At 39.3% G+C, this 17299-nt stretch overlaps 2 protein-coding genes and 1 long non-coding RNA gene across 11 annotated transcripts in view; 1 reads left to right on the forward strand and 2 right to left on the reverse strand.

The window, feature by feature from the left end:
* The first annotated feature begins 97 nt into the window (after positions 1-97).
* On the forward strand, positions 98-11795 carry daw1 (dynein assembly factor with WDR repeat domains 1). 2 transcript variants are annotated; one of them, XM_085184421.1, is made up of 13 exons: positions 98-220; positions 486-558; positions 1208-1352; positions 2056-2114; positions 2203-2325; positions 2453-2552; positions 3117-3200; positions 4203-4309; positions 4451-4553; positions 4964-5078; positions 5320-5396; positions 10622-10784; positions 10977-11795. In XM_085184421.1, exons 1-13 carry the CDS (start codon positions 181-183, stop codon positions 11009-11011), a joined length of 1224 nt encoding a protein of 407 aa, XP_085040547.1. In that variant the 5' UTR covers positions 98-180; the 3' UTR covers positions 11012-11795. The 2 variants fall into 2 exon arrangements, with proteins under 2 accessions (XP_085040547.1, XP_085040546.1); XM_085184420.1 differs by having other exon boundaries at positions 3093-3200; positions 10977-11792.
* Positions 11796-13622: 1827 nt separating this feature from the next.
* The window catches only part of sphkap (SPHK1 interactor, AKAP domain containing), a 120376-nt gene continuing 116699 nt past the window's right edge, over positions 13623-17299 (reverse strand). For all 8 annotated transcript variants that reach the window (XM_085184416.1, XM_085184414.1, XM_085184415.1 and 5 more), the window contains 3 exons: positions 16231-16280; positions 14922-15103; positions 13623-14760 (listed from right to left, as the gene is read on the reverse strand). In XM_085184416.1, the coding sequence (XP_085040542.1) occupies positions 14605-14760; positions 14922-15103; positions 16231-16280 (388 nt within the window). In that variant the 3' untranslated portion in view covers positions 13623-14604. The remainder of the gene's footprint in view (positions 14761-14921; positions 15104-16230; positions 16281-17299) is intronic.
* Positions 15593-16224, reverse strand: LOC146504254 (uncharacterized). The gene is made up of 2 exons (XR_014877893.1): positions 15778-16224; positions 15593-15687 (listed from the first exon to the last, which is right to left on the reverse strand). It is a non-coding gene; the product is annotated as an uncharacterized LOC146504254 (long non-coding RNA).

Here is a 17299-nt window from a genome sequence, read left to right on the forward strand (position 1 = left end):
ATATGTAACAAAAAACACACATAGAAACTTGAAATCACTTTTTGGCAGACCAGCACTTTTTGGTACAACACCGGTCCTTTAAGGCTTGTATTAGGCATGCGCGGTAAGCGCACGCGAGTCCGGTCGCCATAACAACGGTTTGTTTCTATGTGATGTGATAGGACCTTATTAGAAGACAGAATGAAACTCAAGCGGTTTCTCCTCAGATATTATCCGCCAGGTAATACAAGTTATGTTTGTAGTCCTATCTAAAATGTTGCTTCTCATGGAGGTTATATGACTGTGCCTAACCTTCATATTAAATCGTTATGACCTAAAGTTTGTCTGACATTAGCTAGTTAGCTAATGCTTTTCAAACTCAAATCGGGAGAAGGGTTAGATAGTTTGTCATTATAAGACATAACAGGTTAAGTTAACTAGAACCCAGGTGTTGTAATGTCAGCCTCTCTTTAATTCTTTTATTTTTCATTTTTTTATGCTGTCAGGTATAATCCTTGAATACGAGAAAGGAGGATTTCTGAGGACCAAATCAATAGATCTTTTGGATTTGACTCCAGAGTGCGTGAGTTGTACCTGTTAGGATCTCTCTCTCTCTCTCTCTCTCTCTCTCTCTCTCTCTCTCTCTCTGTGTGTGTGTGTGTGTGTGTGTGTCTGATTTCAGCACTGAAGATAATGTCAATAACCAAACTGTTACAACCTACGGTTACATTACCACTAAAAAACGACTTTCTGCAGACTAAAACCCTATTTAAAAACACTTTGTAACCATGTTGCATTTATTATGAAGTTGGACTGTGGAGGAGTTGCAATTCCTTAATGTGGCATTACATTAGACTAGAGATTTCTTTTAAATGACCCATTTACTTTAGGAATACCAACATTACTCATTTCAGCTCTTACTGGCAGTCACAAGGGTGTAAATCTGACAACACGGGGAGTGATATTTTCACACACATTAAACATACTTTGGTGAAATTGTAGAGTAAATGTAATCTTTGTTAAGCTGTATTTGTTATCCTAAACCCCTTTTCTGTTTCCATTTTGTTTCCCTTTTCTGTTCCTAATGTCTTGTTTTGTTTTGTTTTTGTTTTGTTTTTTGTTTTTTGTTTTTTGTTTTTTGTTTTTTTACTTTTTTTTTCTCTCTTTTGCCATCAAGCTACCTAAAATTACAAAAAGACTTATCACATTTTATGTTTTAATATTGTAGAACAAATCCAGATGAGTTGGTGGAAGAAATCAGACAATCAGAGCCTCTGGTCACAAAGGCTCAGGCTGATCAGGTCAAACAGCTGGTTATTCGACTTCAGAAGAAACAGACCCAGCAGGACCATCACAGGTTCTGTTTCTCCAAGGTCAGACCCAAAACAGCAGTAAATAAATCAACACGTAGACATGACGCTTACAAGGAATTCCTGCTGGTGAAGACATTTATCTATTTCCCTCACATTGTTGAAAGTTATTTGGTGCTCCTTGTAACCTTGATTTTAATGAAAGCATGGTTTTATGAACTAAAGTTTATTTTGTCTGTGAAACATGGCACACGTGTTGCTTATTGAGTTATGATATTAATGCTTTTATTCCGCACAGACTGTTGGAACAGTAACATTTTTTGCAGCATAAATAAACGGGCACAATCCATTAGCTCAGCAATTAGCAGATGCTATTTACATATGTGGAATGTGATTTGTGAAATTAGTAATCACTGTTTTAGAGAGGCACTAGAAAGCAGCAGTGATCGGGTTACTAAGTCACTAGTGCTTCATGTGCATGTATTAGGGGAGTTAAATGGCAGTCAGGGTCAGTTGCATTGCTGGAGATCAGAGGTTACTGAATTTATTTTGCCTGCATCTAAAAATTGGGAGATCTTTTTGTTCTTAATGAGAGCAGAAAGTTATTCCACCAGTGGTGGGACAGGAGGAAGAAGCCTTCACATTACATTATAGTCAAATGAATTATACATACAGAAGTTACATGGGTAATTTTAAAGATGAATGTAGATGAATGTAGTCAATAACTAAATTGGATTTTTCAGACCAGTTTCAATTTCTTTTGCAGGAGCTCAAGGCACACATACTGCCACTGACAAATGTTGCCTTTGATAAATCTGGGTCAAGGTGAGTTTTTAACACTGAGTAATCTGCCACTTTGTTGTTTAGGAGAAATTACAGTTTGTGCAATTCCCCCTTTTCTCTCACACTGCAGGTTTATAACTGGGAGTTACGACAGGACATGTAGAGTCTGGGACACAGCCTCAGGCACAGAGCTGCACGTGCTAGAGGGTCACAGAAACGTGGTGTATGCAATTGCGTTCAACAACCCTTATGGGTAATGAGCTGTTTTAGGAAAACCTTTATAACATGGGAGGGCCGCATTGCTCAATTTAAGATTCACATGAGTGTTTCATCTTAAAAATGAATGTTTCCTTGTTTTATTTTCTCTCTATTAAACTTAGAGACAAGATTGCGACTGGCTCTTTTGATAAGACCTGCAAACTGTGGTGTGCTGAGACTGGCAAATGTTTTCATACTTATCGGGGACACATGGGTGAAATAGTATGTATAATTTGTTTTAAATGAATTTCATTTGTGTTAGTTTTTGGTTGATTGCTGATTCATATTCGAAACACAAGTCAGTATTTAAGCTACGTGAGCATTTAAACTACAAGGTTCTGCTATGGTATTGTGTTTAGTACTTTAACAGAACCTATTATTTTAATTACTGTCTACATTTTTATTCTTGGACTCATAGTAGCTTTGCATGATTTACAAGTAATATTCATTTATCTAAGACTGAGCCTTGGGCAGCTTGTTTCATCTTCTGTTTGAGGCAAGATATTTTACTCCCATTAGGTCTGCGCTCTAAATGAGCTTTTTTTTTTTCTGATTGGCTGTGATTGACTCACAAACAAGAGGTTGGGTTGGGCTTCTGTAAGCATATGGCTGAGATGACCATATTCAGTAAATTGCCATATAGAGCCAAGAATAGAAACAACTGTTTCAAATTGAGAGTTTAGAGCAGTTCATATGCCACATGCTATTCAGCTTTGCTACAGAATACAATACAATACAACCTAAGTAACAAAAATTTTGTAGGTGTGTCTTGCATTCAACCCCCAGAGTACGCTGGTGGCCACAAGCAGTATGGACACCACTGCCAAGCTGTGGGATGTGGAGAGTGGGGAGGAAGTGGCCACACTGACTGTGAGATACCTTTTCCCCAAACTCTGTCCCATTGCTTTTCTTGCTCTTCTTATCCTGGTGTTGTGACCCACATTCATTCATTAATGATGATTCATTAACTTTTTAGTCACTTGTGAAAGTGACATGAATGCTGTCAAGTGCTCTTGATGACCAACATTTTTAGCAGTTCTTACATTCACAAATGATCTGATAGGAATGTGACTAACTCTTTAAGAAGGCACTGATAGCCCTCTCTAAGGGGAGTAGTGAGACCTCTTTAATGTGCAGACTGCACGTGGGTTTATAGTGTGACTTGCTGAATCTGTCTCAGCAAGGAGCAACTCTCTGCCCCTCTCAATTCACTTAGCTTCTCACACCATGAAGAATCAGTAATGCAGTCAACTGAGTGCAGATTCTTTAATCTATGTTCTTTTTTTTTTTTTAGTTAACTTCAATTTTATAAATCTACCAGTAAGGCTAACCTGTGTATTTATGTTAACAAATTCAGGAGACTATAATGTGGGGGGCTCACACTAGCTATGACACCATTTAGTTGCCAGACTGCACACGCCTTTGAAAACATTAAACATTATGCACAAAATACCTCAAATGAGCCCTAAAAAGTAAAATAAATGAGGGACAGGTGATTAAAGTGGGTGCGAGCCACCACTTATGAATTGGACCACACTTACCTTCAAACTCATAATGATCTTAAATACACACTTCTAAAGTTTGGAGGCTGTACTTTGCACTGTTGGGACAAATCCGTCCAAGGACAGTAAGACATAAACTCCTGGAAAAGTACTTAAAGCTGCCTTTGATGTAGTTCCTTCTAGGACAACAGCCCCATTTTTCTGCAGGGACACACACACACACACAAGACGAAAATAATCAGCTGTATAAGCCACACTGTTGTGGTTGGTAAATATTTGCATTTTATGGTGCACTTTTTCATCCATAATGTGAGCGGCTGTGAGGGAGAAACGAAATAAGACAGTGAGAGATAATGCCATCTCCTTTCAGGGTCACACCGCAGAGGTCCTTTCGCTGTGCTTTAACACAGTGGGCAGTCAACTTGTCACCGGTTCCTTCGACCACACAGTCGCTATATGGGATGTTGCTTCAGGAAGGTCAGAAGTTATCAATATTATGCATCGATTTGTGCATGTGTCATCTTTTATACTTCACAGAGAATGTAACACTTATTGATTCTGCCTTACAAAGCTGTGAGACTGATTAATTGCTGTTCAATTCCTTGTTTTTTCCCCTAGACGGGTCCACACACTCATTGGTCACATGGGAGAAATAAGCAATACTCAGTTTAACTGGGATTGCTCCTTGATTGTTACTGGTTCCATGGATAAAACCTGCAAAGTAAGCTATCATTAAGCCCAAATATCTTTTTTTTGTTGCCAAAATCTCTTGTCAGAGGCTGAAAACATGTCTGTTTGTATTTACCATCTCAGTTGTTTGAGCATTTGTATTTGCTCGCTTCAATTTCCCACTCTCTCGCAAACTCCTGTCTCTAAGGTCTATGGAGAAAAATGAAATCCTAATTCCTTAATTACACCAAGATGAGTCACGCTCACAAGTGAGAATTATCCACCTCACTGCATTCCTCTGAGGGAGATGGCCATAATAAAGCCACTTTAGAGTTTAATGCTACATTCACACATGCATACTTCATGAGTTTGGTGTTTCCATGAATGCCTGCTCCAGTTATGTAGTTCGCTCCTGTGTGCATGTATAATTCTGTTTTTTGACATGTGTAAATGTGTTCGCAGGTTTGGGAGACTGTCAGTGGGAAGTGTGTTGCCACCCTCAATGGACACAAAGAAGAGGTGTTGGATGTGTGTTTTGATTTAAGTGGTCAACTCATTGCTACTGCCTCAGCTGATGGTGAGACAACACTTCAATCAAAAGATTACATTACGAGTAAAACTGTACTAGCACGGTATTACAAACGTACCCTAAATATACTACTTGTGCAGAATTTAAGATTCTGCATTTAGCATTTCTACAAATACATAAGCTTTATTGGTTGTATAAATTTGGATTTTCCACAACAAAAGCAACATTTTTATAATTTTGTAAGCTGTGCCCTTGTGCTGAGAACTCTCTCTCTTCCTGAAACTCTCAGGCACAGCAAGAGTGTTCAGTACAGCAACACATCAGTGTCTTGCAACCTTAGAAGGCCACGATGGCGATATCTCCAAGGTAAGTTGATGAAGCCAAACTGTCTGTTCTAAAAGAACAATTTAAGTTATGGCTATTTTTGTCATCTATTTATCTGTAATTAAATGAAAAAGCACAACTGTGTTGCTCAAGCTTTTTCAGCATTTTATCACTCTTCTCAACTTTGTGAGTATTAACTATTATTTTAACTTGTAAAGCGTAACCCTGCCCCTTGGTACACCTTACGTATATCAGGTTTTTGCTGTTGACAAAGCTGGGTTAAGGTGAGTTTAGACATGTTTTGGCATTTTAAATAATGCTTAATCGTTACTAAGGATGTCGAAGTTTGCCATACCCCATACCATTATACCACCAGCAGCCTGAACCATTGGCTGTATCCCAATTCAAGGTCTGCAGCCTTAAAGGCCGCATTTTAAGGCCGATTACGTCACAGCGACGTGACGAAGGCTGTCCCAATTCAAAGGCTGCTCGAAATGCGGCCCTCAAATGCGTCCTTCATTTCCCTGAATTTTAAGGACGTGGGGGTGTAGACTTCGTGGCCCAACATATCCCAGAATGCATAGCGCGGCGGTGGGTGTGGATAATTTTGCCGAAAAAAAACAGCAGATGAGGGGCGCCCGAAGAGTAAACTTTAAGTAAGTACTGAATATTATGTCACTTATTTATGTGCAAATGTTTAATAAGAAGAACATTAAAACATTACTGTTGGCCACATGTCGGCAAAGTTATGTGACATTAGTGACGTTTGTGCTAACTTGGTTTTAAAGCCTTTACTTTAAAATATACGCCGTTCAATAGCTGAGCTTAATCAGAGAAGGATCAAAGTTCATGTAGAAACAAACAAACAAATGAACAAAGGATTTTCTCCTTCATTTCTGTCAAACAAAGCTGTATGAAACGTTTCCAGCTGTTAGTATCATGGTTGCTAGGCAACCTAGGGAGCGCGACGGAGACTAGACCGTCCCATTTCACAAGCCTAGCACTTCCGGCCTTAGCGGTCTTTAAGTACGCGGCCCTTGAGGATCGTTGAGGCTGCGTACTTTAAGGCTGCAGACCCTGAATTGGGATACAGCCTTTGATTCAGGGGTCAGGCTGCTTTCATGTTGTTTTCACCAAATTCTGACCGTACCATCTAAACCTTGCAGCAGAAATTGTGACTCATCAGACCATACAATATTTTTCCAATCTCCTCTTGTCCAATTTTACTGAGTGCCTTTGAATTATAGCCTCAGTTTCCTGTTCTTAGCTGACAGGAGTGGCTCACAGTGTGGCCTTCTGCAGCTGTATTGACATCTTGTGTGTTCAGATATGCTCTTCTGCATATTTTGGTTGTAAGGAATGGTTGTTTGAGTTACTGTTGCCTTCTTGTCAGCTTGAAGGAGTCTGGTCATTCTCCTCTGACCTCTGACATCAACAAAGTATTTTCACCCAGAGAACTGTCGATCACTGGATATTTTCTCTTTTTTAGTCCACCCTATGGCTGTAGGTAAAATTCGGTAGACAGTAGTTACACTGGCCCATCTGACACCAACAAACATTCCATGCTCAGTGACACTCAAATCACCTTTCTTTCTAATTCCGATTCTCAATTTGAGGTCTTTTCAACCATGTCTATGTGCCTAATGGGTGCCTAAATGCACTGCTGTGGTGCCGTGTGATTGGGCGATTACTTCTTTGTAGCTATTATAGTTAAAGAGCACAGATGTGAGACTGTTATGTTTTTTAAGTTACTGATTTCATAGCAAACTTTTACCCATTTGTGAGTCTTGTGTTTGAAACCATTCCGAGAATGAGCTCAGTATTTGTATGCCAAATGTAGTAATAAAAATAAGAACAAATTATTAAGTATTCTATAACCAGGGCCACAGCCACAACTTTGGGCATGCGTCATGCAGCTAGCAGCTGTGAATAAACTTGTGATTTTTGTGTAATATTGACTCAGACCACAGTTTTCCTCGCCAGTGCTTTAAATAGGTCACTTTTTAAAATTACCTAGGTAACATGTGACAGAGTGTGATGCTGAAATGGAGGGACAGGACTCGAAGCTTCAGGATGTTTTGAGTTATCGCCAGAAATCTGTGAGCACAGTTCTAAACCTGATTAACATGGCCTGCTAGTAGTAACGCAAGCACATACATGCGAATACTCTGGCATGGGGCACTGCTGCCTGACCCTGCACTGACCTTGTTCTTTATTTGGAGCGATATCACCCATTTAATATTTGTCAAGTGTGATGCTCTGCACGAGTGTGGGTTTTCCACAGGTTCTGGCTCAGAGGGCTTCTCTGTATGCATTTACTAAAACACATTAGACAGCCAGTAATAAACAGGCTGGATGGAAGATGATTCCAGGGGATTATGACACTAATCTCTCCCTAACAGGACACCAGTCATCCTCCGGTCCATGCTTCTTAACCATTTTCTTCCCCATGTTTTTCTCCTTCTATTTCAGTGTCTCACTCAGTAAGCTTTTAATTTTATTTTTATTACATCTCAGTCACTGCTGTAGTAAATTCACTTTGCTACCCTTTTGTTTGTGAATAATAATATATTATAAATGATGGAATGCTAATTAAATGACTAGTTCTAAAGGTCTAAAGATATTTTTTTCTTTGTGGAAGATGGTATAAATCAGCATTCCCCAACCTTTTTTGCGCCATGGACCGGTTTATGTCCGACAGTGTTTTCACAGACCGGCCTTCAAAAATAAAACCAGTATTAGTAGCAAAAAAAAAAAGAAGATTTATCCACAACACACGGGAAAAGACCCAGGGAAACCGAGTTAATGAGAAAAACGATAAAAAAATAACGATAAAAATCATGAAAACCATAACTTTCACACTTAAGCTTCAACTCTTGCGGCCTGGTACTAAACGACTCATGGACTCGAGGGGTTGGGGACCGCTGGTATAGATAGCTTCTCGTAACTGTGTTTTCAAACTAAGCATTAAGAGGACTCTTTCCTATTCTGGATGTTCCATTTGCTTTATTCTTGCCCTTAATTCAAATCAAAATGACAATCTAATGGAAAAAAAATCAGTGTTTGATTAAATTTGTAGAACCCATTTACAGCATGCTCCAAACTTTCATTGAAAAAATCCATATGGTGTAGGAAGTAGCATTTTTGCAGGTCCGTGTTGAAATGTGTTTTAAAATGAACTTTTACCTTAAAGTTAGCCTCTACAGCTAACCAACAAAAATGGTTCTCGTACTTTTGAGTCATTCTTACGCTACAAACAAGATGTGATTGGTTAGGCCAATGTAACCTAGTGACCATGCAAGAGAGACGATATTGAGTAATGCCAGATTAAACAAATGCTTTAGCCTTGTTAATCCTTCCTCCATTTTATATATACAGTTATGTAAAAAGGAAAGTTCACTTGCTTCCAGTCTGGTAAAAATAATCTCAGATTAACAAGAACACATGACATATTATATGGTGTCATTATTTATTTAACACAGCGGTGTCCAAACCCAGGCCTTGAGGTTTTAGATGTGTCCTTGGTCCAACACAGCTGAGTTAAATGGCTAAATTACCTCCTCAACATGTCTTGAAGTTCTCCAGAGGCCTGGGAATGAACTAACCATTTCATTCAGGTGTGTAGACTCAGGGTGAGATCTAAAACCTGCAGGACACTGGCCCTCGAGGCCTGGAGTTGTCCAAGCCTGATTTAACATAAAACTAAGCCAAATGTAAAAGAAGTGTGTGAAAGGCTAAGAACACCTTTGTTGCTTCCATAGGGGTTAAGAGGACAAGTAACTACTAACTGCTGCAAATCAAATGCATTTATTGATCATCAGCATCAGTTAGCATGCTAAATGTTAAAGTTCACAATGGCATAATGAGAAACAGACTGAACAAGTTTGGCTTGTTTGTGAGGGTGCCTGGAGAAAGCGTGTTCTCTCTAAAAAGAACCACATGACACCTGCAGCAATATCCTTTTAACAGACAAGACCACAGTGGAGATGTTTGTCAACAATACAGTGTTTATGAGGATATTTCCAAAACTGCGAACTAGAAAATGTATATCGACACAAACACCTCATACAAACTGTCAAGCACAGCGGTAGAGGGGTGATGGTTTAGTTTTAGTTTGAAGCTGTAGGTCCTGGGCAACTTGGAGTCACTGAGGTGTCTGTGACATTTTCTGTATACCAAAATATTCTAGAGCCAAATACGAGGCTTGGACTAAGTTATGTAATGAAGCGGGACAGTGATTCTAAACAGACCAGCAAATCTACAACAGAATGGCTGAAAAGGTAAAGAGTCAGGGTGTTGCAATTGCCCGGTTTAAGTCGAGAACTCAAACTGATTAAAATGCTGTGACTGGAGCTTAAGAGAGCTGTACACATGAATGAATGCCCTCAAACCTAAGTGATCAGTCTAGCTACTTAGTATTTTTATCCTTGAGGTATTGGTTCTATCGCTAGTCAGCTAACATAAACTAATGTAAGGCAGCAACCAACAAAACAACCCTGTGACGTACTGACACAACATATGACCTTAAAAACACTTATTTCTTAAATCCAGCTTCTCAGACAGTGACATTAGACTAGTGCTCCATGATGTAATTTAGCCTTTCTACACAGTGTTTCATGTCCACTTTAATATGCAGTATGCAACTGAGACACTCATCAGCTTTGCTTATTTTTTTATCTCATTCCTTTACTCTTTTTGATCTTTTTCTCTTTGCTGTCCATTTTAAAACATCAACCTTCCATTTTGGCACCTGTCATAGCTTCCACCCACACACACACCCCACCCACACCTCAATCTTCTATCCTTGCCAGCTTCTTCTCTAGACAGTTTCCATTTCCTGTCTGGGGATCTCTCGTTGGCGCTGAGTTTAGAATTTTAATAAAAAAACATACTTTACTTTCATGGCCATCTAGGGCCAACTTCATTTAATCATCCCTTCCTTTACTTCACTGTTAGGATATAAAACCACTCAGGGAACGATAAACCCAGACTATAATACAATCAGTTTCAGCCATGATTTTCATAACGCTCCTCTATCATCTCAGAGTAGTTCCACTGGTGCCTTTATCTTCCTTAAGCATTTTAAGTTGAATGACCTCAATGGAGTAATGCTACTGATATGGTAAAATTGGTCTAGACTTACCCATTTCCACCCCTCATGTCATTTCTACTTTCTCTGGCATAATCTCTTATTCAGCAACTTTGTTGCAAATGTAGCACAACCCTCGAAAAAAGGCTAACTGTCCTGGCTCTGCCTCTCTTGGTAGATCTGTTTCAGCCCTCAGGGCACCAGAGTCCTGACTGCCAGCTCAGACAAGACAGCTCGGCTCTGGGATGCTCACTCTGGCGTCTGCTTACAAGTCCTGGAGGGGCACGCAGACGAGATCTTTTCCTGCGTCTTCAACTACGAGGGTGACACAATCATTACAGGTACATAGAACTGACACAGAAAACACACATAAACCCCATCTGACCACCGTACACTGTTAAAATGTAGCTGTAGGAGGCAAATGTACTCTTCATCACAAGCCGTCACAAATGCTTAATTGCAGTTTTTAGATGAAAAGCGTGCAGCTGTGTCCTTCTGTGCAGCTATCCATTTGTATTTGTGCTTCCCTGCAGGCAGCAAGGATAACACATGCCGGATCTGGTACTGAACATTACCTGAGGCTCAGGAGGGCATTTACATGAACACAACAATCAAATTGTGTTTGCCAAATATCGCCCACTTTGTGTCTGCTCGATTGTGGACTACTGTAAAAGAAAAACACAAAAAAATCACAAACTCCTGCTCAGTTTAGTCTTTGACTTCTGTGTGAAGTTAATGTGGTCCTAGAAATCAACAGCAGCTTGGAATCTCTGCTCAGAAGATGTCATCAAAAGGAGTCGAATTCTTCAATTTCAAAAGCTGTTTATGTTTTGTTCAAGCAATAATTGACGTTATAGGAAATAGATGGATTAACTGTACATCATATAGTACCATGCAAAAGTCTTGAGCCGCCACTTGTATTTTGCTATGAAAATAGAAAACTACATGATGATTTCTGGAAGCATGGAAATAAAGTATAGAAGCAAAAACAAAGTTTGTACAATTCTAATAATTTTAGAAGTCAATATTTAAGTTTGCTTTGATGTCATTTCTTCAAGTAGTTGTCTTTAAATTGTGTCAGACGTTATGACACACTGCAGTCTATGCTGAGAAAGGACAAGTTGTCGGTTAATAGCTCTTTGGGAATGACGTTGTTGGTCCAAACATACTTTTATGTCTGTCAAACTGCAATTCTTGGCATCTTTGATAGATTCAACTAAAGAAATGGAAACAAACGAGTGTTTTTGCAAAAGGCTGCTACTAATAAAGTGCCTGTAGATACAATTTAAAATGAGTTCTTTCCTGAGTTGTCTGTTATGTGTAGCCACAACACTCGTTCATCCATTAAATTAGATGCTGTTTAAATTAGATGCTGTTTAACTTATTTTTATAGGTCACTGTTAAGTGGCTTAAAGTACAAAAACATCTGAAAATGTTCTGTTATAAGGACTGGGCTGAAAATGAGTGAAAAAGCAGCCAATGTCCAAAGAAAAGCTTAAAAAGAAGTTCAGAAAGTCTTAAAAACTTTTTCTCAAGACCACTTGAAAAATGACAAATTAGTAAAGTCTGAGGTGTGGGTTTAGACTTCTGCTCAGTATTGTTGTTTTGTAACTAGCTACATAACTTGTGTCATACTCCAACAACAGCAATTGTAAACATTTTTGCATCTACCTCCTAAAACCATCGTGTTGGCGCATGCACAGAAATCTGCGACAAGCTTATTGGTGGTTTTCAGGTAACTTCACATCATTGTAGGAGCCCCACCTGATAAGAAAACACAGGCTTTCCTTTGCTTCCCACCACTATTTTTTGCTATACAACATGCTGAATGAGTCTGTGACTCAGTTCACAGTGACAAACAACTCACACAGCAACGCTTGCAAAGTCCCTTCCATACAAGTGCAACGTAAAAATCACATACATTCCTCCTTGTCCACACTAAGGTTGTTAGTGGGGTAATTTAAACTGACATTGGAAAAAAGCTCTGATTAGATTTATGTCATGTTACATTGTGTACACCCAACTAACATATTACTAACCTGTCAACTACTGCCCCACAGTGTTGACTGTAGTGACCCTGAAACCTCTAAATACTGTTGGGTAGCTGCCTACCATTAGTTAATTAGCACTCACCTTTGCTTTGACAATAAAGAATTTCTTGTTCTTCATCACTCAAACTGCAGATTTATTGTCCAACCCAGACTGAAAATACATTGACTATCCTTTTGTAGTCTGTGACTGAAATTCTCTGTATTGACATATGGATTCCAAATCTCCCAAACATGATGTTCAATCAGATCTTTATCTTCTTTCGAGAGCTCATCAAAAAGCTGGTGGTTTGAAACTGATGGAAAATTGGCAGGCAGCTCTATAAAGTGTCTGTCATAGCTGGCATGTTAGAACAGTGTTTTTCTCGCCAAGTCCCCGCATTATCACACAACTAAAAACTATGACGTTTGGGAATTCTCAAATTGCTACTTTAAAGCTCTTTTTTGAAATATGGTTTTATGGATTTTTTATGATAGGGAGATGTAGATTAAGATTATAAAACCTTTATACCTTCTTATAGATTTGTGCTAGACCCACCTACACTACATGAACAGAGCTGTAGGGCCACAGTACTAAATCTTTAAATTCAAGTGTCTTAAGTGTATAAAATCAAGCACCTAGCCACACAGTCTGCCTTTGTGAGAAAATGTCTCTTTCTAAAGAGCTCATTCAACTAAAATGTGGGACTGTAATAGGACACCACCACTGCAAGTCAGCCATTATTTTTGTTCATACTACCTTCTCTTTCCCCGCACCCCCAACCAGTCACAGCAGATGGCTGCCACTCATTGAGCCTGGTTCTGTCTACCAAAGGTTTCTTCATGTTAAAAGGGAGTTTCTCTTTCCCACTGTCACAGAGCTTGCTCACAGGGGTTTGTGTGTTTCTTGGGGTTTCTAATATTGCAGGAGACTGCTGTTTTGAATTGGCGTTATACAGTTGTATACAACTGATGTACAGCACTGTTCCTGAATTCAAACTACAATAATAAACCTATCAGTATGGCTGTGTTTAGTAGTTTTAATTCTCTCTCTTTTTGGGGAAACAGTTCAATGGAGTGTAATAGTGTGCATAAATGTACCCCTGAATATTGAGATTTTATTTTCCCTGGTTTACAAATGACAACACTTGCTCTTATTTCACATCACAGAAATTTATTGATGTCAAAAGATAAATACATTCATTTCTACTGTGACCAAGTTTACAGCTGTGTCATGTGCTTTTCCCCCCGCGATGCTGTTGTAACACAAGATTACCACTAAGTAGAGAAATATACTGACCAAATCCACATACAAATTCAACATTACAAACCTTACTGTCTTTTTAGACATAGCAAAAGCTAAAGGAGCGGTCCACTACTCCAAGGTGCAGCAGTTCAAAATCTACAGTATATACAGTACAGCTATCCAAAATAATCCCTTCTTAAGTAACATGAATAAAATTTCATACGTACTGAGTTTCAAAGTCACAACAGAGGTGGTACATTAGCCAATGGACACAACAAAAATCTGGACCTTTTACTTACATTAAGTAAATGTGCACTTCAATGTGACCATCAGAAGAAAGTGTCAGGGCTTTTTTGGGCTTAGATTTAAAGAGCCTCTTTTAAAAGTAGTTTTAATACAAAAGGTTTGAGCATGTTGAGCTGCGGGAAGGCTACAACCTGATTTTCCTACAGTATGTCCTATAGGTGCCTTTCTCTGAGTGAATAAATAAATAAAATCATGATTCGACTGTGTGAATTTGTAAATATATATTTTCTATATAACCTGGAGCAGTTAGAACCTGCTGACTATGATCACTGGAGGGCTCATTCATTCCCATCAGGAACGTCCAACCCGTGTACCTACAGTTTGCCGTGTGTTTGCGTGCATGTCGCTAGAGAGGTAACTCTGGAAACAAGAACATGCTCTCGTTAAAGGGAGATCAGTCCAACTGGACAAGGGTGAGAGGTATGAATTTCTCAAGTATGCCGATTGCATCATGCTTTCAGCTCTCAGTAGGAGACACTTGGTGTGATGAGACAATACACGCGCAAACAGGAACATGTTACAAATTTGAGCGAATGAGTGAGCTTGTATTGTTACTGTTTGCGATTAGAGGTGGCGAGTGTCCTAAAGTGTCTCCAGAAGCCAATCGAACAGGCTTGACTGGAGAGACTTGCCTGCTTCTTCCGCTTTCTCGTGCAGCTTACAGAACTGAACCACAGCGCCAAACAAGTCTGCAATCCTCCACGCCTTCTGAGACATCAGGTGGACCACCCTCAGGAACTGGGACAAAAAAATGAGCTTTCATTGAGTCTCATGAGCTTTTCTTCCCCCCCACAGTTAAATCAGGTAAGAAAATGACCAGAACAAAAAGCAAAAACAATACATCAGTAACATGATCTGCTTATAAATTTATTATTTGACAAGCCAGCAGCTTTGCCTACCTTTGCAACTCTCTTCTCTTTGGACTTCCTGAAGTAGAGAGCAGGAAGGCCCAGCTCCGAGGCAGCGATCCACTGTAGAGCCACTCTCAGCTCCAGGTCCATGCACTCTGGCTCGAGGTCACAGTTTACCACCAACAGCTCCCTGATGCTTCCGTCGCCTGCTGTTCTTGCTGAAGTGCTCTCTAACAGATCAAATATAATATGGCATAACGTAGTACGAGTCAGCACTGAATAACACCTTGATGATAGCTATACTGTCCTCACTAACAAAGCAGTGTTGGGGCGCACAGACAATTCAGCCTGTTCTAAACTCACTGAAACATCAAAAGAAAATGCATGTAGTCACGCAGCGTGTTCAGCTCTCCTGGGCTCAGTTTTGCTTCGTCTTTAAACAATGATGATCTTTGAGATGAAACACTTCTGGAACAATGGACCTTTAAGATTTTATGAAGATATGAATACACACACGTGCGTGTGCGTGCATAATTTTTGAGGCTTAATCACAGCACTCTGCCTTGAATCCCTCAAGAGTTCCTGATGAGTAATAAGATGTTTAAACTGAGGAAGGTGTATAATTCACAAGTGGATATAACACTTTAAGAGCAATTATTTGGCGATTCAAAAATCCGACATTCCAATATATCGGTCAGTGTTTTGTTTTTTCTCACACACACACACACACACACACACACACACACACACACACACAATCCAACATTTGTTGCGTGTTTTTATTCATTTACTCACCCAAGTCTGCTCAGATCAGCTGGTTGTTGATCCCTTAGTTACACTGCAATAGGCCTAGGCTGCTAGGGCCTTCCCTAGATGCATTTCTTCTTCCGTCACCTCTTATCACTATGTGGTTATACACCACTTTGCATTAAATCGTTTTTCGTTATCAATCTCTGGCTGATCAACTAATAGGTTTCGACCTGTTAAAAGGACGTTTTTCCTTTCCACTATCACCAAGTGCTTGCTCATAATGGGTTATATGATTGTTGGGGTTTTCTCTCTATTATTGCAGGGTCTTTACATTTCAATATAAAGCACCTTGAGGTGACTGTTAATTGAACTGAACTGAGATTGTGCTGTGTTGCCAGTAGGGAAGTTGCAGATTGTCCTCTGGTGGACAAACTATGCGACATCAACACTCATAATTTCATTAAATGCCGTTTCTCTACTTTTTGAATTTTTTTTTTAACAGTTAATAAATACCAATACCAGCAAATTGATAAATAGCTAATATCCGCTAAATTAGCCAGTCTCTAAATAACACCATTGATGACTACGAATTTGAAACTGCACTCACCAAATACAGTCTCTTTGGCTCCTGCCAGGTGGCATCTCTCAGTCTCCTCGCTATAAAAGAAAGAAAATAATGGAGACTAAAAGTTTCACATATGTTTGACATACATTAATGAAGCAGTTTGAAATTTTTGGAAAAGAAGTACCATTAATGCTTAAGTGGGAAATAACCAACTTGCAATGCTATAGCAAGGAAAAGCATCAAGCCTGGCTCTCCAAAGGTAGCAAAATCTGGATACAAGCACATCTTGAAAGCTCGCTAATTGCAAAGTTGCACATGTTCTGGTAACCTAAAAGCAATGCAACAGTATTTATTTTCATGTAATTAAAATACAATCCCAAATCCAAAAAAGTTGGGATGTTGTAAAATGTAAATGAAAGCAGAATGCAGTAATATGAGAATCTCATAAACCCAATTCTATTCACAACAGAACATAAATGTTTGAACTGGGAAATTTGACTAGTTCATGAAAACGATTAGCTCAAAAAAAAACAAAAAACAAAAATCCCAGCTGGATGAACATTTTGTAACTAATTAGGTCAACAGTTTTATAATACTGTTCCTTTGAATACAGACTTAGAACACCTCATCACTGACAGCACATAATTTCATCAAAAGATTCAAAGAATCTAGAGAAATTTGTGCACAAGGTCCAAGGCTGAAGATCAATATTGGATGCCTGCGATCTTCAGGCCCTCTACATTAAAAACAGGATGCTGTGTGGAAATCACTGAATAGACTCAGAAGCACTTCCAGATATTGCTGTCTGTGAGTTCACCGTGCCATCCGCAAATGCAAGTTAAAACTATCATGCGCAGAAGAAGACGTGTGACATAATCTAGAAAGTGCTGAAAGGTATACACAGTCTAGAGCAACATCCAGATGACAACATTTTCAGGGAAGGCCTTGCATATTTCAGCAAGAGGAGTCCAGTCCAGAGTTTTTGCCAGCTGAAAACATCTGGTGCATAATGAAACAATATGAAAAAAAGACAACTCAGGACTGCTGAACAGCTAGAATCCTCTAGAGGAGAGGAGAGGCTGCACAGTGGCAAACATGACCTTTTTTTTTT

The sequence above is a fragment of the Neolamprologus multifasciatus genome, chromosome 14 (assembly GCF_963576455.1).
Source record: "Neolamprologus multifasciatus chromosome 14, fNeoMul1.2, whole genome shotgun sequence".
NCBI lineage: Eukaryota > Metazoa > Chordata > Actinopteri > Cichliformes > Cichlidae > Neolamprologus > Neolamprologus multifasciatus.

Excerpts from the sequence above, each read along its gene's own strand:
- daw1 (XM_085184420.1), top strand. The coding sequence starts at position 181 with ATGAAACTCAAGCGGTTTCTCCTCAGATATTATCCGCCAG. Across the intron at positions 4,310-4,450 it reads TGGGATGTTGCTTCAGGAAG|ACGGGTCCACACACTCATTG; the intron begins GTCAGAAGTTAT and ends TTTTTCCCCTAG. Across the intron at positions 5,397-10,621 it reads ACGATGGCGATATCTCCAAG|ATCTGTTTCAGCCCTCAGGG; the intron begins GTAAGTTGATGA and ends CTCTCTTGGTAG.